General features: G+C 39.1%; 1 protein-coding gene across 1 annotated transcript in view; it reads left to right on the top strand.

Annotated features, from left to right (window-relative positions):
• The window catches only part of LOC132824961 (adiponectin receptor protein 2-like), a 67,911-nt gene extending 43,643 nt beyond the window's left edge, over window positions 1–24,268 (top strand). Inside the window, exons 4-9 of the mRNA XM_060839878.1 lie at window positions 739–852; window positions 8,538–8,709; window positions 14,680–14,866; window positions 18,578–18,765; window positions 20,751–20,944; window positions 21,674–24,268. Coding sequence (XP_060695861.1) covers window positions 739–852; window positions 8,538–8,709; window positions 14,680–14,866; window positions 18,578–18,765; window positions 20,751–20,944; window positions 21,674–21,802 — 984 coding nt within the window. The 3' untranslated portion in view covers window positions 21,803–24,268. The remainder of the gene's footprint in view (window positions 1–738; window positions 853–8,537; window positions 8,710–14,679; window positions 14,867–18,577; window positions 18,766–20,750; window positions 20,945–21,673) is intronic.
• The last annotated feature ends 618 nt before the right edge of the window (window positions 24,269–24,886 follow it).

The following is a 24,886-nucleotide window of genomic DNA, read 5'->3' as shown; positions in this document are numbered from 1 at the left end:
GGACGAACTAAGCAAGGGAGTACACAGTGAACGGTAAGACTCTCGAAAGTACATAAGATCAACATAAGGTGATGTGAATGTCCGTAGCTCTTTGAAGATGGCAGGTTAAGGAAGCATATGGAATACATGACTTCATTAGCTGTGGTTTTGAATCCAAGAGCAGAGTGAGTTTGATGGAGCTATATAAGTTGCACACCTCTGTGCAGTTTTGATCGCCACATAATATAGAGGATGTATCACTAGGGACTCTTGTGCACTGTTAATGTCCTTATCTCTGAACCAGGAGGCCTGGATTTCAGTCCCTCTGCTTCAGCTGTGAAGAGAGGCAAGGTAGACTAGGATTGTTTGTCTGAGAACAGTGATGATTGTGGGGGGGCCCACTCGAGGTGTACAAAATTGAGTGGTGTAGATAATTAATGGAACCTTGCCTCTACCATGAGTTGTTATTGATATTATTGCTGTTGTACTTTCAAGAAAACTGTATAAACCTGCAATTTGAAAGTAATTGTAGTTTTCAACACTTATATACTCACCATTAATTCAGTGTGATGCTTGTACCTTTTGTAAAGGTAACTTATATATTTGTCAATATGGTACTCTAAGCAAGGAAACTTTGTGATTCTGAAGGATTGGGGGTATATTGTTTAATAGGCTATATGGCCCAATAATGGGATTTAGTGAACTGGCTAAAAATCAGGGTTTCAGCAACATGTTTGAATGTATGCTGTTTTCTTTCAGGGTAATATGGAATCTGAAGAAAGGGAAATGGTTGAAGAAGAAGGGTTCATGGGCATTGCACCACTTTTACCGGCATATCATGCTATGGAAAAGATGGAAGAGTTTGTTCACAAGGTGAGTTAACCCAGTTAGGAATGTTTGAATTCTATCGCTGAAAAAATTATTGTCGTCTTTGTATTTCATGCTGTTGATCCTCCTTATAAATCTTGACTAGTATTCATTCTAAATTTACCTGACATGGTATTATCACCTCAAAATATTTGTTATGTATTCTTCATAGCAAATTTGACTTTAAACAAAATTAAATCTTAACATATATCATTTTGCTGTATGTTACTAGAGAGATACTCAGATATAGATGGATGGAAGAGTTTTATGAATTCTTTATTGGTGTGGTATTATTTGATGGGCAAACAGACTGAAGCAGTCAAAGGGATGAAAAAATGTTGGCACCAGTAGAGAAGTATTTACAACACAAAGTCTGTCTTATCCATCCATGCTTCATTTGTGACTAGTCATACTGGCAGTTCACTTTTGTTACTAGAACTTCATTGCTGTTTCATTGGCATTTTATTAAAAGTTGCAGTCTTTTAATGTATAAACTGTTCTTTAGTCCAATTATTTTATATCTGTTGATTAATTCATATCTGATTGTTGCTCATCATTTAAAAAAAATCTGATGTTGATCAATAATTTGTAGAAGCCAGCAGCCAACCTAATGAAAAGATGAACTTTTAGTTTTTAGGCTTGCAGCCAGTTGGTAGTGTATCAGTTTCTTTCATGCATGCAACAGTCTCAAGTTAATTGAACAGACACTCCAAAATGAGACTAATTTTATTTAGTTGCTCTGCAACTTGACTCACTGGTTCCAAGATAAAATAGTCTGCTATTGCTTTCCTATGTGTATTGAAATACTCCAAAGTAAGTCTTACAGCTGGGTACTATTTATTTAAAACTGTGGCAAGTAACATGGCGAGATCTAAAAGAGCCATCAGCTGAAACAAGTCCACCATTTTAGTGTAGTCAGGCCTTTAATAACTGAACTTCCATGTGCTTTATTATTGATTTGTGCAATGTGCAAGTGTTCTTTAATGTTTGGACTTCTTTTGGTATGAGAAGTAGATAGACAGAACACTGTCACAATCACAGGAAGAAATTGATACCTTGATTTCAAGACCAAGGTGAAATAATTCATATCTTTCACAAAGGTTGTAACTGTAGCCTCCTTTTCCCAGGTAATCTAATACAAATAAATAAAGGTAAGTCTCCTTTCACTAGAATAGGAAGTAATTATTGTTGAACTTTATTTTGAATTGTTCAGCCGTGCCAAAACCATGGAATCAAATATAGGTGGTACTTAAATCTATGCACTACTGCATTTCAAATTTCATTCTGTTCAAGTAAAACTTGGATGCAAATAATTTTAATTTGACTTGCCACATTATAGACATGATTTCTAAGAGGTGCTATAATCGATAATAAAATGATCTGTCCTGAAACAAGGTCAAGAGAATTTATCACCCATATTGCCTATTTATCAGAAGTAGTAATTCATCGTATAGTAGTACAGAACTTGAATTTTGATCAGACTTTTAATTTTTTACTATAACAATTGAAGGGGCAATCAACATGTCTCCTGAATGAAAGGAGTGCGCTGATTGGTTAGCAAATGGATGCTGATTGTTAGAGATATTGCAATGGAGAATGCACCAGATAGATATGACTAACTGTTAATTACTTTGTTTATGTTTTAAATGAGCCATGTTGACTCTGATCAAACATTGTTCATAGAAACGAACTATCACCACACTCAAACAGCCTGTGCTTCTAAAATTCTTAATGTGGTGTCCAATATTAGATATAATTCCATGATTGGTGCATTTAGTGGATAATACAGAGTATGCAAATAATTAATCTCATCATTAATTTAGGATTGTCAGTTGGGTTTGCAATGTGGTGCATTTGTATGTATTTAAATCTGCATATATTAATACCCAGGGCCCTGTTTTTTTTTCAGACAAAGAAAATGTATATGTACAGCACTTGTTTCAATACAAAATAAGTGTGACAGCTATTTACTGGTTCATTTCTCAGGGGACTTGGAGTCAACTTGCCTGGTTTAAAATTTAAGCAAAGCCTGGTGATTTAACTGTCTGCCACTATTAAGTTGTGCATTTTCCATTGAAATGCCTCAACCATTCAGAATCCACCTGACAACCAATCAGCACTGTTCTCTCAGACATAATAAACGTTGGTTTTCCCTTACAATGGTATTTTTGTGAATCATCCTGAAAAGTGCAAGGTGAAAAGATTTGACAAAAATGTATTCTTCAAAAATGCAAAGTATTGATTCTATGAATCCTCAATCTATACAAGTACAACTTTATATGTGAGTGGATACTGGCAAAAGGTAGATTTATTCATGGTCCGACCCAACTACATATACCTCCTCATCTGTGTGAATGTTTATGAAGAAATAACATGGTAAAGCTTAGTGGTAAACTAGATGATTGGGTAACGTTTAAAAATCGATAAAAGACTACCAAAAGAAACAAAATAAACTCTGAGGCAATGTTTGCAAATAATGTCAAGACAGCCAGCAGAGCTTCTTAAATATATAAAAAAGAGGAGAGAACGTAGATCCCTTAGAGAATGAGATTGGAGAAATAATACTGATGAACCAGGAAATGTTAAGTGTTGAATAAATGCTGTGCATCAGTGTTCACAGTAGAAGACACTAATGGCATTCCAAAGTTAATTGAAATATGGATATCAAATTTGTGCTTATGGGCCTTTTGTTAAATCCTCTTTCTTCTAAATTTCTGCTCCAGTTTACTCGGTCTCTAAACACAGGATAACCCTCTCACTCTGCAATCTATTTTAACCATTGCTAGCCCCCTCTCATGCACACTTATCCTTGGTCCAAGAAAACAATTACATATGCTCACAGTACTCCAGGACTGGTTTCACCAAAGCCAAAGGACAGTTGTAGCTGATAGACCTCAGCACTGAGATTCCTCCTAAGTTGAAATGTTGCTGATGCTGTGGTGTTCATGATTTTGACTTTTTGCAACTTAATATTGATTGACTGTGATATTTCTAAATGCTTATTAAAATAAGTGAATGTTACGAATCAGTCAAAGCTGATAGCCAACTAATTTTATAGCTCAGGCGAAAATGAGGACTGCAGTTGCTGGAGTCAAGAGTGTGGCGCTGGAATTGCACAGCAGGTCAGGCCACATCCAAGGAGCAGGAGAATCGACGTTTCAGGCAAAAGCCCTTCATCAGGATTTATAGCTCAGTTGATGAGATTACTGGTTTGCAACAGTGATACCAACAGCATGGGTACAGTTCCCATACTGACTGGGGTCATCTCAGCTTCCCCTTTATTTGAGGCTTGGTGACCCTAGTGTTAAACTTGTCACCAGTCATCTCCCTCAAATAAGGAAACCTTTGATCCTGGGACTTTGGCACCTTTTAGTTCATTTAGACTGATGCGTAAATTCTGTGGTTTATCAGTTTCTCTTTTCCTGAACAATTTAATTTGTTGCTGACCTTCATTAAGAATGACATAGTTGCATATTTAAGGAAGATTAGAAATTGTGGCAAGAACCTGTGCTGGCGATCTCTAAATCTAAATGGTCTAATATTTCTGCCCTTCAGGTCAAGTGACTCATCTACCACTGTAATTTTTTTCTTGCCATCATTTCCTTCCAGCTGTTTCTGCATTCCCACCTGGTACATTTATATTGATAAACTAATGCAGTTAAAGGCTGACAAAGGACCTGGACCTGATCATATACATCCCAGCCTAATAAAAATATTACACTAAAAGTAATGAACTGTAAACGTTAGATGGGTTAGCAATCATTTTCAAAACTTTTATCGACTCCAGGGCAGTTTTTGCAGGTTGGAAGGTGGAATATATAACCTCACTCTTTAAAAAGGGAGTAAGAGAGAAACAAGAAGCACAGACCTGTTAGTCTAACATTAGTATTGGGCAAAATGCTAGAGTGTAATGACAGCAATGTTGAGAGTTGAGGTACAACATGACTAAATGTGAAATTATGCGCACACGCGTGGAAAACAGACATGAATAGTAGTATTAAACGATTATATATCTATCTATCCTCACACCATCTTTACTCTAAAGACTCTATTTCATTCACCCACTTCCTCCATCTCCGTCTCCATCTGTTCTGATGATGCCAGTTTCAACAAGGGAGCCTCTGAAATGGCAGCCGCCTTCCTCAACTGAGGATTCTCCAGCAGCATTGACTGGGCGCTGAGCTGGGTCCAACCCACCCCCCACACTTCGGCCCTCAACCCCTATCTTTCCATCCCACAACAGCGATAGGGTTCCCCTGTCTTTATCTACCATCACATCAGTATCTACAGCCAGACGATCAATAGCTGCTATTTCCACCACCTCCAGTGAAATACTACCACTAAACACACGTGCCCCTCCCCTCCCCTCTCTTCCATCCTTCCACAGGGACTGCTCCCTCTGGGGCACTGAGGTCCACTCTTCCTTCACTTCCAAAAGACCCTCCCCTCAAACAGCCCCACCATCTTCCCCCTGCAATAGCAGAAGGTATAATGCCTGTTTACTTCCTCCATCCTCAATATCCAAGGGCACAAACACACCTTTCAGGTGAAGCAGTGCTTTACCTGCACTTCACACAATCTAGTTTGCTGCATTCTTTGCTCACAATGTGGTCATCTCTACATTAGAGAAATGAAACGTAGACAGGGTGACCACTTTGCAGAACACCTACGTTCTGTCCACAAAGAAGACCCTGAACTTTCAGTTGCCTGTCACTTCAACAGTCCACCTTGTTCCCTGGCCGACATCTCTGTCTCAGGCTTGCTCCAATGTTCCAGTGAAGCTTAGTGCAAGCTGAAAGAACAGCACCTAATTTTTCTGTGTGGGAACACTACAGCCTTCTGGACTCGAAATTAAGTTCAATAAGCTTAGGGTTTGAGCTTCCCCATGTCCTTACCCCAACCCCCACACACCAGGCCTTGTTATCACATGGTCTCCTATTACTTACAACCCATTGTTAGCCATTAACAATCTCCATCAACAACTATTCACCCTTCTAGCCAGATTGTTGATCACTCCTTTGTCTGTACAACTGTTCTTCTCTGTGGGCTCTAACCCCCTCTCCACCCTATCATCTTTCTAAACTGGCATTTTCTTAGGTACCATTAGTTCTGAGGAAGGGTCATTGGACCTGAAACGTTTACTCTGATTTCTTTCCATGGATGCTATCGGGCCTGCTGAGCTTTTCCAGCAATTTCTGCTTTTGTTTCTAGGGATCTAGGTGCCTTTGTACACTAGTCAACAAAAGTAGACATGCAGGCGCAGCAAGCAGTTAGGAATAAATAAGTGATATATCGGCCTTCCTTGCAAGAGGATGAGAATTCAGAAGTAGAGGTGTCGTGCAGCAGTTGTATAGGACCTTGATGAGGTCTCGCCTGGAGTGTGACATACAGTTTTGGTCCCCCGAGATGAAAGAATAGACTTGCCATAGAGGGGGTACAATAAAAGTTCACTAAGACGATGAATGGATTTGGCAGGACTGTCCTATGAGGACAGCTTGGATTGACTGGGCCTGTCTTCTCCAGAGTTTAAAAGGATGAGAGGGGATCTGAGAGAATTTTACACATTGCAAACAGAGTTGAACAGATTAGATGCCAGAAGAACACTTTCCCTGGCTGGGGAGTCTAGAACAATGAGATCGAGTTTGAATATTTAGGACTGAGAGGAGAAACAATTTCTTCACTCACAGTGAATCTGTGGAAGACTTTACCACAAAAGGCTGTGGAGGCTATATCACTGAATATATTCAAGAAAAACGAATTTTTAGATTTTAAGGGCATAAAGGTTTATAGGGAGAAAGTGGGATCCTTGCACTGTGATGCAGTACCAGACATGATTGTATTGAAATGCACATTAGGCTTGAAGGGCCATAAGGCCTATTCCTGCTCCGAGTTTCTACGTTTGTGTTCTCCCTCTCCCTCTCTCTCTCTCTCTCTCTCTCTCACACCCTCCCCACCTACCAGGTAAACTCTCATTTCCAATGAACGCAGGACTAATAATACCAGGAAGCCAGGACTGCAGCACCAAGGAAGTCTGAATGTTTTAATTACTGTGCACTTAAGCTAATATGAGGAAGTTCACACATTTCACCTTTTAAGAAATGAACTCCCAAGTTTAACTACTGTTATTTTGAACTTAAATATGCTTTACTTCTATCTGTCAAACTTTAGTTTTGCAAATGTCTCTGGTCTTTGCAGCAAATTGGCTGATGGTAATTGCTGTTTCTTCAGTTTGTAAAAGTTTGTTTCCTTAGTTCATGTGCATTTGTTTAAAATATGACTGTACAACTTGCAAAACATTTGCTAACTTTGGTGATTCCTTTTAAATTTTTAAATTCAGATTATTAAACTATTTAATTAACAATAATGAAAAATTAACAAGATTTCTTTGATCCATGGAAATAATTTTTAACTTAATACCTGGATGGCAACCTCGTGGAGAGGATTAGAACAAAGAAACTTTACAGTCCAGGAACAGGCCCTTTGGCCCTCCAAGCCTGAGCTGATCCAAATCCATTGTCTAAACCTATTGCCCAATTACTATGCTTCTGTATCCCTCTGCTCCCCACCTAATCGTGCATCTATCCAGACTTACCTTAAATGTATCTACTGTGCCTGCCTCTCCTAATGCGTTCCAGACACCTACCACCCTCTGTGTAAAGTACTTTCCACGTGTATCCCCCTTAAACTTTTCACCTCTTAAACTTTTCACCTCTCGTTATTGAATCTCTCACCCTGGGAGAAAGTTTATCTCTATCCACCGTGTCTATACCCTTCATGATTTTGGAGATCTCAATCAGGTTCCCCCCTCAATCTCCTTTTTTCTAATAAAAACAATCCTAACCTACTCAACCTCTCTTTATAGCTAGCACCTTCCATACCAGGTAACATCCTCGTAAACCTTCTCTGCACCCTCTCCAAAGCGTCCACATCCTTTTGGTAATGTGGCGACCAGAACTGTACACAGTATTCTAAATGCGGCCAAACCAAAGTCTTGTATGATTTTAACATGACCTGCCAGCTATTATACTCAATACGCCATCCGATGAAGACAAGCATACCATAAACCTTCTTGACCACTGTATCCATCTGTGCAGCCACCTTCAGGGTACAATGGAGTTGAACTCCCAGATCTCTCTGCTCATCAACTTTTCTCAAGGCTCTTCTGTTTGCTCTAGAATTAGACTTCCCAAAATGCATCACCTCACGTTTGCCTGGATTGAACTCCATTTGTCAATTCTCTGCACAACTCTCCAGTCTATCTATAGTCTCCTGTATTCTTCCACAGTCCCATATGCTTTTTGCTACTCCACCAGTTTTTGTGCCATCTGCAAACTTACTGATTAGACCAACAGTGCCCTCTTCCAGATCATGGTCACCTTTCTCCATTTCGAGAAACTCCCTTCAACTACTACTATCTCTCTCTCTCTCGTTGCTCAAGCAGTTCTTTATACATCATGTGACTTCACTTTCTCCATTAGTTTACCATGGGGAACCTTATCAAACACCTTACTAAAGTCCATGTAAATGACTTGTTTGCCTGAGATTCATAGCTTTGATTTTGTTTTGTGATCTACTCCACCTGTGTAGTTTAAAAATGACCCTTGTTCTCAAAACTAGAACTTGACTATGAGGCATTGAAATGAGCTGCATTAACATCATAATGTTGTTTACATAAAATGTTCCTGTTACAGGTATGGGAGGGGCGATGGCGTGTCATTCCCCATGACGTGCTTCCTGATTGGTTGAAGGATAATGACTACCTCCTGCATGGCCACAGGCCACCAATGCCATCTTTTCGTGCCTGTTTAAGAAGCATCTTTAGGATCCACACAGAAACCTTAAATATTTGGACGCATCTCATAGGTAAGCTGAATAGCTTACTTAGCTACTAGGTATTGGTGTATAAATTAGATGTGGCAAGTATAAGAGTTTCTTGACTAAGTTGGATTTGGTTTGTGTTGTGGTTAATGCTTTAATCCAAAATCTTTCTTAAGAAAGAGTTTTAAGGAAGAATATTCTGTGTTGCATCCCTCAGGGTGCCACTTAACTGTTACATTTGCAGTAGTATAAGAAAATGACTCTAAAGATGGGTGTCTCTTCCATATGAATTTAGAGAAAGCTGAAGGGTGAGTCTTGATGCTGGCCGTATGATGCACTGGAAGAAAAGATTATACCCATAGATCTCGTCTGAGGAGAAAGAATTCGTATTCGCCTTTAGTTAGACTACAGTTAAGGGTACAGCACTGTACAGTTTTGAGCATCTCTTTGTAGAAAACATATTAAAACCAGAGAGAGTTGAGCATAATTATACCAAATGCAGATATTGTAGTTTGAGGTATTATAGAATTACTGATGGAGATTCTAGCTTGACATATGTCTGTTTCAGGAAATGATTGACTACAGCTGAGCTGCATGTTCTTTTTCTAGATCTTACACTATAGACGCCAATTTCGGAGTGTCCTTTCACCAATGAATGGCATTGACCTTACATTGACTGTTTTTTCCACTGCTGGGCTATCTGCCACCTGACTTTTGTTGTCTTAATACTTTTCCTGTGTCCTTCCTATATATTTATTTATTGGAACTCCAGAAAACAGCAAGAACTTGTCATATTATTGACTCTGACCCCAGTTAATTTGAACCTTTTGATGGCAGGCTCACCGTGGAGTTTGTTTGGGGGATGTAGCAGTTGTCCATTTGGCTTGCAAGATCCAGCCAATGGAGTTATCACTGATTTGAGAGCAATCATTGAGGGCTGGGGATCCCTGCCCAATGGTGTACTTAAATATTCAGTACTCATACCTTGCTAGAAAATGTCCAATACTCACCTTGAGCAGTGGAGATGTAAGGTGTTCAGCTGCTATTCTTTGCTTGCATAAGTTTAGATTACTTACATTGTGGAAACAGGCCCTTTGGCCCAATAAATCAACACCGACCCTCCGAAGAGCAATGCACCCAGAACTATTCCCTACGTCTAACACTACGGACAATTTAGCATGGCCAATTCACCTGACCTGCACATTTTTTGGACTGTGAGAGAAAACCGGAGCACCCGGAGGAAACCCACGCAGACACAGGGAGAATGTGCAAACTCCACACAGTCAGTCGCCTGAGGCGGGAATTGAACCTGGTCTCTGGCACTGTGAGGCAGCAGTGCTAACCACTGTGCCTCCCTTTGATGTAAAGGAGACTGATGAGAAATACCTGATGCACACACTTTGTATTTTCAGTCAGTTTGCTGTTTGTCCACACTTGAATTTTCAAGCCACAGATGTGACTCCCATGACATCAGAAACCCTGGTGCTGATTTACAAAACATGGTACATGTTCTTGGTAATTGTTTGTCCAAGATGTGTAAAACTATTGATGATGTCCGTGTTAATGGAGCGAGGAGCCTCTGTCCTGGTCCATAAAGTCTTGACACTGATTGTCAATGCAAACTCCTTGCAGGTCCAGGAGAACCAATCTACAAGCTATAGTACCATCAGTAAATAGGACTTCACGGACTTGGGCATTATGCACTTTGGTCTCAGCACATAGTTTTGTCACTTTGAACAGCTTGCTTTCATCTCTGGCATAATGTGTTTTACTGAAAACATACAATAGCAAGTGAAAAATATGCCAAAGAGAGTTGGCATTAGGATACTGCTTTACCCTGCTGCTGATCTTGAGAGTTTCTGATGATGCTGTTATTGTAAGTAATGGAAGTGTGTGTGTGTGTTCTCAAGGAAAGAAGAATTTAAGTGCAGTTGGACAGCTCTTTGTAGCAGCCAAAAGAATTGTTTTCTGTTATTGAGCTCCAGGGCTATGAGGCCTATGAAGCCAGTGTAGAGTGATCAGTGTTGTTCACAGCACTCCTTCTGTAATTGTTAAAGAGAGAATATTGTGTCAACCATCAATCTTTCAGTACTGGAGTCATGTTATGTATCTAACTGGATACATAATATCAGGGGTTGCAGTCTGGTCATAGCAATATGGATAAAGATCTTACCCATGTGACTTAGCAAAGAGATGCCTCGGTAGTTGTTGAAATCACTGAAATGCCCTTTTATTTTCCTCCAGGGGACTGTATTTGAATCGCACGTGTCTTTGGGAACAAATCTTTGCTTCCAGCAGAGGTTCAAAAGCATAGATGTGCTGCAGCAATTCTGGTTTTTCCCTTTTTTTTCAGATTTGTAGTGGAATGCCATTTTTTTCTAGAGCTGTACTACTGATAAGACAGAGAAAGATTTTTATGAGCTCCACTACAGTGAACTTGCTGTTTCTTCAAGCCCTCCATGGGAGGCATGTCTGCAATAGTGGAGATTTTTTTCAGTCTACATTACGTAAAGTTTGTGATTGTGCTCCACACCTTTCTATCTCCTAACTCAGTTCAATGATGATCCTTGCCCTTTAATTGACTTCAAGGGGGCCAATTTGGTTGTTGCATGACTTATTGGTTTTTTTAATTCCTCCATATGTCATTCGATTAGATTCCCTACATTGTGGAACCGGGCCCTCCAGCCCAACAAGTCCACACCGACTCTCCGAAAGGCAACCCACCCAGACCCATTCCCCTACATTCACCCCTGACTAATGCACCTAACACTACGGTCATTTAGCATGGCCAGTTCATCTAACCTGCACATCTTTAGACTGTGGGAGGAAACCCACGCAGACACAAGGAGATTGTGCAAACTCCACACGGACAGTCGCTCAAGGCTGGAATCGAGCCTGGATACCTGGTGCTGTGAGGCAACAGTGCTAACCACTGAGCCACCGTGCCACCCCAGATTTCATACTGTTGCAGCGTTTCAACCAATGTTGGTTGTCTGCTGAGTATGGGTAATGGCAGCTCTGGGAGTAGTTATTTTTTATTTATTGTGGACTGACTTGTTGTATGAAAGGTTTCCTCTTGGTCTGTTTCAGTCCAGTAAGCCTCCAACCGATCTGTTTTCCTCTTGTGACAAATTAGGTTGGAGGATTGGTAAATATAACTCCAGTGACAGACATTTAAGAGAATATTTCTAAATGCACAGAATAAATGCATTCCAACAAGTAAGGGAAGTTACATGGGCAGGCCCACTATTTGTTGTCATCTGAAAAGGTTAAATTTCAACTTAATTGTACTAAGGCAAATGGCAAGTGAGAAGAATTGACAGAATATAAAACATTTTGTTTTAAATTGAGAAAAATATTAGCATTTGAGAGCAAGCTAGCCATAAATATAAAAAGATAGTAAGAATTTCGAGAAATTTTTATGAAAGAAAAGAGTTGGTGAGCTTTGACCCTCTAGAAAATGAGTTTAAAGAATTGATTATGGAAAAATGGAGATGGCAGATGAACATACATTTTGCATCAGACTTCACAATAGAAATTACAGATAATATTCAGAAGTAATTATAAATTAGGAAACAGAAGGGTGGGAGGAATTCCGGAAAATCACAACCACCAGAGCAGTGGAACTGAGTGAAATGTCAGTCTGCAGCTCCAACACATGACCATCATAGAGTCTTAAAATAAGCGGCGAGTGAGATGACGGTTGTAATGGTTTCAATCTTCCAAAGCTCCCTAAATTTTAAGAAGGGCTTATTAAATCAGAAGATAGCAAATGTCACTCCTTTATTCAAAAATGAAGCGAGCGAGCAGGAAACTACAGACCGTTCATTAGATTACTTGTGTAAGTTAAAGGTAATCAGACATATTCATCATGGTTTTGCAAAATGGAAATCCTGGTTTAACCAGTTTATTTGAGTTCTTTAACATGTCGATGTACTGTACTTGAGTAAAGTACAGATATTGCAGATGCTGGAAAAACTGGTATTGTACTTCAGTATTTGGTATGGTGCCGCATTAATGATTATTGTGGAATATTCAACTTCATAGTGTAGAGGACAGTGTATTGGCATGGATAGAAGATTGACTGGCAAACTGGAAGCAGAGAATAAGCACAAATGGATCCTTTTCGGGTTAGTAAGACTTAAGGAGTGGGTGCCACAGGGGATGGTACTGTGACCCCCACTATTTACAGTTTATATACATGACTTGAATGAAGGGATGGAATGTGTGGTTGCCAAATTTGCTGATGACACAAAGATTTAGATTGGTTGAGTGCTAAAAGTTGTGGCAAATTGAGTGTAATGTGGGAAAATGTGAAATTGTCCATTATGGCAGGAAGAATAAAAAAGTGTTTATTTAAATTGTAAAAGCTTGCAGAGCTCTGTGATCTGGGATTCAGTCACTCAGTCTCGTGACTCGTTTCTTTTACCCCCTCCAATCATTTGCGTGGAATGCTTCATTGAGACAGTCTGCATTGTTAGCAACTGCCTTTTTTTTCTGAAGTTGCAAGATTCTTTGTTTACTAGCTTGTCCCATTTCCAGTTTAGATCTTCCTCATCTTTCAACTTGAAATCAAAATTCTGTTCATTCTAGAAATCTGAAATAACAAAAAAAATGCTGAATATATTCAGAGAGGTCTACTGCACATGCTGTTTGCTCTTTGTGTCTCTTAAATGTCTTTTATCAATTGAACCACTTCATGTAAAGACCTTGCTATAAGTCGTTCTGTTTCCTCTCTTGTGTTATGTTTTCCTTCTCCCCTTCATGCTGTTTCTTTATTAATACCATAATTTTTAATTTGTAATTACTTTAAAAATTATGAAAATTCGATGAAATCTGAAGAAAAGTATGCCTGAAATATTTAACTTTTTTTTTCTTCTGTCCAAACATTGACTGACTGGCATTTTCTGTCTTTATTTCATATTTCCAGAAATTATTTTTTTGCTTTGAATGAACTTGGTTTTACTTCCCCTCTGCATTCAGGTGCTTTGTAAATAAACTTCTTTATGAATTTCTTTTCATCTCTTTTCACTGTATATTTTCATTTTATTTGTCTTTGCACCTCTTTCTCCCTTTTGAAGGGCTCTGACATACTTGGTTTGTTGAGAGTGACGAGGCTTGCTTAATCTCTGAGCTTTGTTTACAACGATGGTGGAAATTAGAAAGAACTTAGAGACCAAGGTCCAAGAACTGAAATTGTCTTGTAGCTGAACCACTGAGGCTGGGTACTTCACATTTTATCCAGGCCCCTTGGATACTTTCAGCTCCCTACTCCATCACCGCAATCATCTCATCAGCCTCCTCCAGTTGCTCAGGTTGAGGAATGGTTGCCACCACAGCAATGTATGCCTACCCTGGCACCTATGCAGCTGATGTCTGAAGCATCTTACTGTTGGATGCTTGAGCATGGAACAGGGAAGAGAACGCTATTCTGAGTGAGGAGTGGTAGATAATGCAGCTGGGAGGATGAGAGAGGGAGACCCCAGTATAAAATGGAAGAGTGGTCCCTGACTCTGTTTGACCCTGTTTCCCTATTTAAGCCAGAATCAGAAGATTGAAAGATTCCAGAGTAAAATGATAAGAGGGCAAATTATCTGTTAAACACTCCCTAAATATGGGGCACTCTCCATTAGATTAGAAGATAGCAGATGTCTTTCTGATGCAAACCAGCAAAGTTGGACCCTGACTTGGAGGCCATGAGAAACCCTGGTGCTGTGAACAAATTTGCGATCCATGTAATACTGCACTTGCACTATATTTGATTTATTATATATAAGAACACACCTAATTAGTTTCTTAGAAATCCCTGAAATCTGTCTCTCCTATAATCAGATCTATGTTATTAGGACTGAAAGTATGAAATTTAGGTCCACAAAAGTTATAATGTACCACAGAACATTAATTGACTAATTAATTTTACGTGTCCATTGATTCATGCTGCCACTTGTTGTTGTTTATTTCTAAGCGTTTTTGTTTGTATCAGTTTGTTATACATATTGATCTTTTCTTTCTCAGGTTGTCTTTTCTTCCTGGGTCTTGGAATTTTCTACATGTTTAGGCCGAACATATCCTTTGTAGCTCCTGTGCAGGAGAAAGTAGTATTTGGGGCGTTCTTCCTGGGGGCCATACTCTGCCTGTGTTTCTCTTGGTTGTTTCATACGTTCTACTGCCATTCAGAAAATGTTTCACGTGTATTTTCCAAGTAAGTAACCATGTATAAAAGAACAATATTCAACTGATGACCCAGCATTCCAATTTTAAGTAGCATTTTATAACTACTATAAAGGGTATTCTGGATATCTTGGAAGAGGTAAGGATTTTTAAAAAATCCATCTTGAATTGAAAGCAGAACTATTGATGACTAAAGCAAATCATATCTGTGGTCTCATTTACTTCTCCCCTTCCTTTCCTCCATTACCAAGAAAAAAATTGTTTGGAGTATGGACATCATGGAGTTTATATTTAATCAGATCTGAGTTGCAACTGTTGGTGATTGTTGGCTGACCTTTCAATGCAGCTCTCAATATTAATTTTCACCCTTGAATGTGCAAGTGCGTAAATACAGCATGCAGACTAAAATCCCTTTAATAGGTGTGTGCAAAATTAACGAGAGTTATGGAGATGTGCATCATGAAAACAGACCCTTTAATCCAACATGTCCATGCCGACCAGATATCCTAACTTAATCTAATCCCATTTTCTCTCACTTATTCCTCTAAAACCTTCTTATTCATATACCCATCCAGATACCTTTTAAATGACATGAAGATTGATGGAATGGCAGAAAGCATAAGGGGCTGTCCGAGAATACCAGAGGATATAGATAGACTGGAGAGTTGGGCGGAGAAGTGGCAGATGGTTTTCAATCCAGAAAAATGTGAGGTGATGCATTTAGGCAAGACTAATTCTAGAGCAAATTATACAATGAATGGAAGAGCCTTGGTAAAAGTTGATGGGCAAAGAAATCTGGGCGTGCAGGTCCATTGTACCTTGAAGGTTGCTGCACAGGTGGATAGAGTGGTCAAGAAGGCATATAGTATGCTTACCTTCATTGGACAGGGTGTTGAGTACAAGAGCTGGTAAGTTGTGTTAAGCTTGTACAAGACATTGGTTCAGCTGCATTTAGAATACTGTGTACAGTTCTGATCGCCACATTACCAAATAAATTTGGATGCTTTGGAGAAGGTGCAGAGAAGGTTAACGAGGATATTGCCTGCTATGGAAGGTGCTAGCTATGAAGAAAGGTTGAGTAGGTTAGGTTTATTTTCATTAGAAAAAAGGAGATTGAGGGGGAACCTGATTAAGGTTTACAGCATCATGAAGGGTATAGACACAGTGGATAGAGACTAGCTTTTTTCCAGGGTGAAGGATTCGTTAACGAGAGGTCACGCTTTCAAGGTGAGAGGTGGAAAATTTAAGAGGGATACACGCGCTAAGTACTTCACACAGAGAGTGGTGGGCGTCTGGAACGCTTTTCCAGTAGAGGTGGTAGAGGCAGGCACGGTAGATTCATTTAAGCTGCGTCTGGACAGATGTATGAATAGGTGGGGAGCAGAGGGATACAGATGCTTAGGAATTGACCGACAGGTTTAGACAGTATATTTGGATCGGCTCAGACTTGGAGGGTCAAAGGGCCTGTTCCTGGGCTGTAAAATTTCTTTGTTCTTAAATGCTGTAATTGTACCAGCCTCCACCACTTTCTCTGGCAACTCATTCCATACGCATGCCATCCTCACCGTTTAAAAAGTTACCCCTTGGGTCTCTTTTATATCTTTCCCCTCTCACCTTAAACGTATGGTCTCAAATTCTGGACACCTCCACCATGGGGAAAAGACCTTGTCTATTTACCCCATCTGTGCCCCTCATGATTTTAGAAACCTCTAAGGTCACCCCTCAACCTCCGACCGTCAAAAGAAAACAGTCCCAGCCTGTTCAGCCTCTCCCTATAGCTCAAGTCCTCCAACCCTGGCAACATCCTTGTAAATATTTTCTGAACCCTTTCAAGTTTCACAACATCTTTCCAATAGGAAGGAGACCAGAATTGCACGCAATATTCCAACAGTGGCCTAACCAGTGTCCTGTACAGCCACAACATGACCTCCCAACCCCTGTACTCAATAATCTGACCAATAAAAGAAAGCATACCAAACACCTCCTTCACTATCCTAGCTACCTGCGACTCCACTTTCAAGGAGCTATGAACCTGCATTCCAGGGTCTGTTTGTTCAGCAACACTCCCTAGGACCTTACCATTAAGTGTATAAGTCCTGCTAAGATTTGCTTTCCCAAAATGCAGCACCTTGCATGTATCTGAATTAAACTCCATCTGCCACTTCTGAGCCCACTGGCCTATCTGATCAAGATCCTGTTGTAATCTGAGGTAACCTTCTTCGCTGTCCACTACACCTCCAATATTGGTGTCCTCTGCAAACTTACTGACTGTACCTCTTATGCTCGCATCCAAATAATTTATGTAAATGACAAAAAGTACAGGAGCCAGCACCGAGGAAATTTACTCGATCTGCTGCTGTTTGAACTTGACATATTAGATTAGATTAGATTACTTACAGTGTGGAAACAGGCCCTTTGGCTCAACAAGTCCACACCGACCTGCCGAAGCGCAACCCACCCAGACCCATTCCCCTACATTTACTCCCTCACCTAACACTACGGGCAATTTAGCATGGCCAATTCACCTAACCTGCACATTTTGGACTGTGGGAGGAAACTGGAGCACCCGGAGGAAATCCACGCAGACACGGGGAGAATGTGAAAACTCCACATAGTCAGTCGCCTGAGGCAGGAATTAACCCGGGTCTCTGGCGCTGTGGGGCAGCAGTGCTAACCACCGTGCCGGCCACATGATTCCTTCTTTTTCTTGACCAAAACCTCAATTTCTCTAGTCATTCAGCATTCCCTTCATCTACCAGCCTTACTTTTCATCCTAACAGAGACATCTTGTCTTTGGACTCTCATTTTTGAAGGCTTTTCATTTTCTAGCCGTCCCTTTACTTGCAAACATCTGCCCCCAGTCAACATTTGCAAGTTCTTGCCTAATACTGTCAAGATTGGCCTTCGTCCAGTTTAGAACCGTAACTTTTAAATCCAGTCTGTCCTTTTCCATCACTCTTTTCAAATTAATAGAATTATAGTTTCTGACCCTAAAGTGCTCCCCCACTGACCTCAGTCACTCGCACTGCCTTATTTCCCAAGAGGATGTCAAGTTTTGCACCTTCTTTGGTAGGTACATTGGCATATTGAATCAGAAAATGTTCTTGTACACATGTAACAAATTCCTCTCCATGTATACCCTTAACACGATGGCACTCCTCGTCTATGCTCGGAAAGTTAAAATCCCCGACCACAACCACCCTATAATTCTTACAGATGACTGAGATCTCTTTACAAATTAGTATCTGAATTTCCCTCTTGCCTATTGGGGGGTTCTATAGTACAATCCCAATAAGGCGATCATCCCTTTCTTAATTCTCAGTTCCACCCAAAAGACTTCCCTGGACATATTCCCAGGAATATCCTCCCTTTTAAAAACAACTGCTCTCCCATATCAAAAACCCCACTCCCCCACTTCTCTATGTCACTAAGGTTTGCCAGCTTGTTTAACAAATGGCGTAGGATTCAAAGCTTAGTACCGCAACCTGATCTCCCAGCCATTGTAAATGTTGGCTTCTTTGATAGAAATGAACTATCTCTGACGGACTGCATTATCACGAATCGTGACTGGTCATTTAGTGAGAGATCATAATTTGTTTTCACTTTAATACCACTATTTTTGATTGTGCTTCATAGTACTTTTGGTGTTTATTTGTGCTTGCTTTTCATGTCAATTCATCACCTATAAGAATATTGTATTGCTCCAATTAGCCTGATATATGCCCCTATCTTTTTTCCTCAGATTGGACTACTCTGGTATAGCTCTTCTAATAATGGGCAGTTTTGTACCATGGTTGTATTACTCCTTCTACTGCAATCCCCAACCATGTTTCATTTACTTGCTTGTTGTCTGTGTACTCGGCATCACAGCAATTATAGTGTCCCAGTGGGACTATTTTGCAACACCACAGTACAGAGGTGTACGTGCTGGTAAGTTGATGAGTTTCATCCAACGTTTTACACAACTGCTTGCTGAAGTAACTTTTAGGCTCACTTGTTTTTTATTTGTAATGTTTTTATCTAGCTGCTCACTTTGAAATCAGTAGTTTTCTTGGCTACTTAGCTGTGCTTCAAAATACTGTGCTAAATTTGTTTTAAAGAGCAAGCATTTAGATAGATAATTGAGCTTGTCAGTGTGTGGTATAATTTTGAAATGTTTAACTAAGTGTAATGTATGTAAGCCCTTTCATCCCTGGAGTATGATCGCTTGTTTGTTATGTTACCGGGCTTGTAGTCCAGAGAGATTTGGACTAATGATCCAGGGACTAATGATCCAGAGACACGAGTTCAAATTCCACCGCAGTGGCTGTAGAATTGTATTGAATTTAAATTACTTAATTAGCTCTGAAATAAAAAGCTAATATTGCTATTGATAACCATGAAGCTACTGGGTTGTTATTAAAACTCATCTTGTTCAAGAATTTCCTTCAGAAAAGAAAGTTTGTTGTCCATCCTTGCTTATATGTAGCTACAAACTCATATAATAGAATTGACTTTTAACTGTCTTCTGAAATGATCTGCTAAGCTCAGAATTTGGAGATGAACAATCACTGCTGGTTTTACTGGTGACCTCTACATCTCACAAATGAATAAATAAAGAACGTGTGCTTTACCTTGTCAAGTAATCTTTATAACAGTTGCCTATTTTGTGCTGGGTTTTAAGCACCATGCTGCACCTTGTATTTCTGTGGCTTGCATCACTGTAAAATATGCAGGTATACTCAGTTTAGGAAAGAAGTGTTAGTGCAGTTGACTTTTATCACTTACAACTGCTTTACCTCTGTGTAAGCGAAATGTCCCTGCTGTGTCACTGTCACACACACATACACCCCCCCCCCCCCCAAACTTCACAGTTGCTTCAGTGTCCAAAAATGCTGGTAGCCTGGAGGTAACAGTGCATTTGATAGTGAGTGTGAGCAGCTGGCGCTGGTCATATTGAATGGTGGAGTAGGCGCAAAAGGGCCAAATGACCTTCTCTTCCTATTTTCTGTTAACTTCAGCTTTGCTAAATACTACTTAGACATACTAATTGTTATGGATCAGATCAAACCCCCTTCAAATATATAAAGGAGATAGCCTAGACCCTAATGTTTTTTCTTTAAAGGCAAATGTATGGTGTTATTCCAGATGTAATTTGAATGATTATGCTGCTGTGCTCTCAGCAAAACACACTTCATTTTTACTCCATAGAAGAACTAGTCTAACTTTAATTCTATTGGAAAACCTAACAGAATCATGGATTATTTAATTACTAAACAGCAATTGTTCTAATATAGTAAAATTCCATAAAAATCCCTTTGACAATGGCAAAGTCAATAAAATAGATTGTATGTGAGACAATGTGTTTGTAATCCAGGAAGAAAGAACATCATGAGAAAATTCTGGCAGAGAGAGAGAACTCTAGCTTTTAGCTGTAGCCGAGAAAAATGTGTGGCAGCTTCAAACCTCCAAGAACTACCAAAAGCTAAACAAAAACACGAGTTCTGTGTGAGCCTGACTATACCCATTCCAGATTCCTGATGAAGGGCTTTTGCCTGAAATGTCGATTTTCCTACTCCTCGGATGCTGCCTGACTGCTGTGCTTTTCCAGCACCACTCTAATCTTGACTCTACCCATTCGTGCTGTGTTTATTGTTCCAATTTATAAGAAAACAAACCCAAGGCCCCTCAAGCTGTTTACTTTATTAACTTCATGCAAACCACTCTGTTCATTTCTCTCAACCTCTCTTCATAAAAGAAATCAAGACAAAATATGCCTCTTAAAGCCATAGTATTGTCACATAATGCAGATTGGGTAACACTCCTGGAATCATTTGCAGATATCAAATATTGATGTTGCCTGAGTAACAGTGGTTTATCACATAGTTTTAATTTGCATTTAAACCATGACTGATTGCGTATTTTTTCTTTTACAGGAGTATTTGTGGGATTAGGTTTGAGTGGAGTTGTACCTACTCTGCACTTTATGATATCTGAAGGATTTTTCAGGGCTGCTACAATTGGACAAATTGGCTGGCTATTCCTAATGGCAGCATTGTATATCACAGGTGCTGCCTTGTATGCTGCCAGGATTCCAGAGCGTTTCTTCCCTGGGAAGTGTGACATTTGGGTGAATAACTAGCAATTACTTTTTTTGGCTTTCTGTTCAATTTCTTTGGTATATTGGAGAATTTGCTGTTTGAATGTAATGTGTAGGCACTGTACGTAAAAAAAAAAATTCAAGAAAATATTTTTAAACTGTTTGACATTTTAGTCGCATGCTCCAAGCAATCAAATTAGTCCTTCTGTCCTTCAACTTGTGTTTCCGATTCTTTTAAAAGAGCATTACTTACTATCTTTACAGAATAACCATAAGCTTTTGTGAGTTCTGTGTTAGTTCCAACTTGGAGTATCATTAGAAGAAAAATGGGAGTTCCTCACTTTTTATCAAGTTTATAATTGAAAAAAAAAGTGAGCTAGTATTGTCAATTATAGCAGTAACAAAGATATCTCGATTCTTGTAACATATATGTTCATGTAAAAATTCAGACGCGTTCTCTTTGTAGACATTTGGAAAGTAACATACCAGTAGACATGTTGCTGAATGCTATCTGTGGGTTACGTGCATTAGTCAGGCGAAATGCAGGCTTTCAGAAATTTAACAGGGATAGGGTAGGGTGTTTGGTCTGGGTGAAGTGCTGTTCAGAGGATTGGTGTGAACCTTTTGGGCCGACTGGCCTGTTTTCACACTATGGGGATTCTATATAATAATATCAGTGCACTGCATGATCAGCTACATATTTATATATGGTTTATATTCTTTAAACTAGGTTGTTTACTCTGCTTTTTGTTTCCACAGTTCCATTCCCATCAGTTGTTCCATGTTCTGGTTGTAGCTGGCGCATTTGTCCATTTTCATGGTGTCTCGAACCTTCAGGAATTTCGACATGGTGTTGGTGGTGGATGTGCTGAAAATGGCTTGCTATGAGACTGATCTTTAATTAGATGTGCAGAGAAACTATAATCAATGGAACTGGTGATAGAAATACTGAAGACCTGTTCTGATAATTGTTACCACAGTTGTAATTTGGGTCAGTCAGTCCAATATTGCGTGTTTCACAACTAGTGATCAGTTTTCTCATCTGTTTTGGATGATGCTATCTACACCTGGAAATGAATGGTAATCAGATGATCTGGGAACCAACTGGAAGAGTGCATAACTAGTTTGGGCTTCATTGGAAATACAGGACTACAACTGCATCAGAATGGTGTTTTCCACGACGACCATGGGTAGCCAAAGGAAGTAACCCTTGTAGGAGAGATGGACAAAGCCACTATGCTTGAAGTCAGCAAATGAAGGGTTATCCATGCAATTGTCTAACTAGTTGTAAAATCCCAATTAAAATATGTAAATTATAAATTATAATCTAGTATGTAATTTACATAAGTGCTGAATCTGAAGCAAAGTTCTGCTTTTATTGAATACCATATTTATTTCTATGAAAAAATATAAAGTGGAAGAAAATTTTGAAGGAATTAGTACTTCTGGCAGGGTCTGCTGCTTATAACAACAAGGTCCTTGTAAATAAGATTTCTAACTTTCAGTTAATTAGAAAATTTATATTATGAAAAGACTTTTGTACAGAGAGCATTTGCAAGAGTACCACACACTGTTAACTTACATTGCACAAATATTAGTAGATATCACTTCAGGTAGTAGAAAGATGCTAGTATACGAAGCAATGCAAAAAGCCTTCCTTGCGATGGCTTTCCCACTAAGTGTGTTGTGAGGCCTGGTAATTTTATTTTTTATTATGCCGTATGCTATGCTAATAGACAGCAATGATCGGTGAAATCAACTTGAAGCAGGAGTGCAGATTTCTACTGATTGTGCACCCAGTTCAGCTTGTAAGGAATTACATGCCTTTATATGTATGCATATGTTGTATAGACATATTCATTCATATACAAAAATTTAATTTTGATTATTGTGATGTCCTTTGCATGGGTTGGGGGTAGGACTTGTCACTACATTTTGTTGGTTAGTTTGTTAGTCGTTGACGTAAAGTGATTCAACTGGATCAATGCAGTTTGCTTTCGGTTCAGTTAAAATTCGAAATCATCAGCTTTAAAACATTTTTAGCTTATTTTGTCACCGTGGATATTCCAGCAAATCTAAATTACTGAAATAAGCAGGTCTTTTATGGTTTCCGTTATTGTTGTAGGTGCAAAATTGATTCCTTCCTCATTTCTGACTAGAGTAGTAGTAAAGAAACTGAATACCGCAGTTTCTATTTGAGATTCATATTTTGAAATAATAAATCTACCCACTATAAATCATTTAACTTATTTATTACACTCCTATTGCATTCAAACATGATAGCTTCTGTTATCTACACAGCTGTAATGACAGCTACTTTTTTATGGTTGGATATTTTCAGTAGAAATAATGAAATTTTTAATTCTGACAAAGGATAGTCAAATTACTCAATATTGATTAGTGCTTGCTTTGGCATTGGGCTACCATGGATATTTTTTTTCATTCTCCCACACACTTCCCCTTTTCCTGAATTGTTAAAATTGATTTGATGTTTAGATTGGTCCAAGTTGGACAGTTGATTCAAGTGCTTAGCATAGAGGAAGAAAGATGCACCTTGATTCAGTCGGCTGAGTGTGACTGTTGGCTGCAGTTATGAAGAAGCCTGAAATGCTAATGTGAAAGTAATGCATTATCGGTAAGGAGAGAAAAAGTGCAGTAAAGAACTGAAGTCTCCGCTCATGAGCTCCAGCAATCGAAAGTACTTTCAGCTCTGAGCCACTTGTACTTGACTCACCAGGTGTTGGGTTCATGAACCTAAAATAAGAAGCTATAGTGCTCTTTAAGGGAAATTTATTTTGGTTATTCTTACCTTTAATATTGCTTGATTTTATTGTTTCCTTCTCCACTCTATTTGTCAAAAGACCAGTATGTCACTCTGTCAGGCAGCTCGAATGAGTGCTGATAATAGTATCAAACGAAGAAAGTGCTCCTAGAGGGTGCAAAGTTTGTACCGGTTATTTTGACAAGACCAGATATGACATTAAATTAAACATTAAATGTAATGGGTCAATTTCTTGTGTTTTACATAATATGTTTGTAGTTGGTTCAAAAAAATAATTTGCGGGATAAGTAAAAATGTTCATGATATGTTCAAGTGTCAAGAGCCCACATTACCCAAATGAGAAACTGACTAAAAGCAAAATTTTATTTGTTTATTGAGTATTAAATGCACAATACTTGCTGCTTAGCTCAAATAAGATTTCCTAAGAGTTTGTCCAATGCCTTATTTGAATCAATTATTTTGCTTGCTGTGGGAATGTTTTATAGTCAAGAACATTTCATTTTCAAATACAATGAGGCCTTGTTTATTTTATTTTCCAATGCTTTACTTTGTGTCTCTAGATTATATATTGGCTGAGGGTGCATAATTGTATTTTTACTTGATGTAACATTCAATTCATCTAATAAAAAAATTATAATTTTTGGTTTGGTTTTGTATCATTTTGACATAACTACCGATATATCTGATTATTAAATTGACTTTATTGACAGAGTTCTTCTCTTTCTCCTCCCTCTTCCAAGTCTAATTTGAGTATATGGCTACAAGCTGAAGCAAGAAATTACTTTCCAGGTCCCAATTTTGCAGAGAGGCGTGGAGTGAGATGTGGCATTGGATAGGATACAAATAGAAAGTGGTGCTAAATAGGCTGACATTTCTCAAAAGTTAATAAATCCAGATTGGATTCATTTTAGATTGCAGAAGGCATCTAGATAGTCAGATCAGAAGCTGTGACCACCGTAGTTTAATCTCTCTTTTAATGGGGAGTGGTGCCATTGGACTTGAAGGATTACAAATGTTTACATATCTGTTCAAAAAAAGGGAGAAGGCTAAACCTTATATTTTCAGTTTGACATCAGTGGTGGAAATCATAAAGCTGTAACATTATTCCAGAGGTGGTCTCACCAAAGCCCTGTATGATTGTAGCATGAATTTATTCTTGTGCTCCAATTCTCTTGCAATAAAGATGAGCA

Source organism: Hemiscyllium ocellatum, chromosome 19 (assembly GCF_020745735.1).
Source record: "Hemiscyllium ocellatum isolate sHemOce1 chromosome 19, sHemOce1.pat.X.cur, whole genome shotgun sequence".
Classification (NCBI taxonomy): Eukaryota; Metazoa; Chordata; class Chondrichthyes; order Orectolobiformes; family Hemiscylliidae; genus Hemiscyllium; species Hemiscyllium ocellatum.
This window is presented reverse-complemented; position numbering and strand designations above follow the sequence as displayed.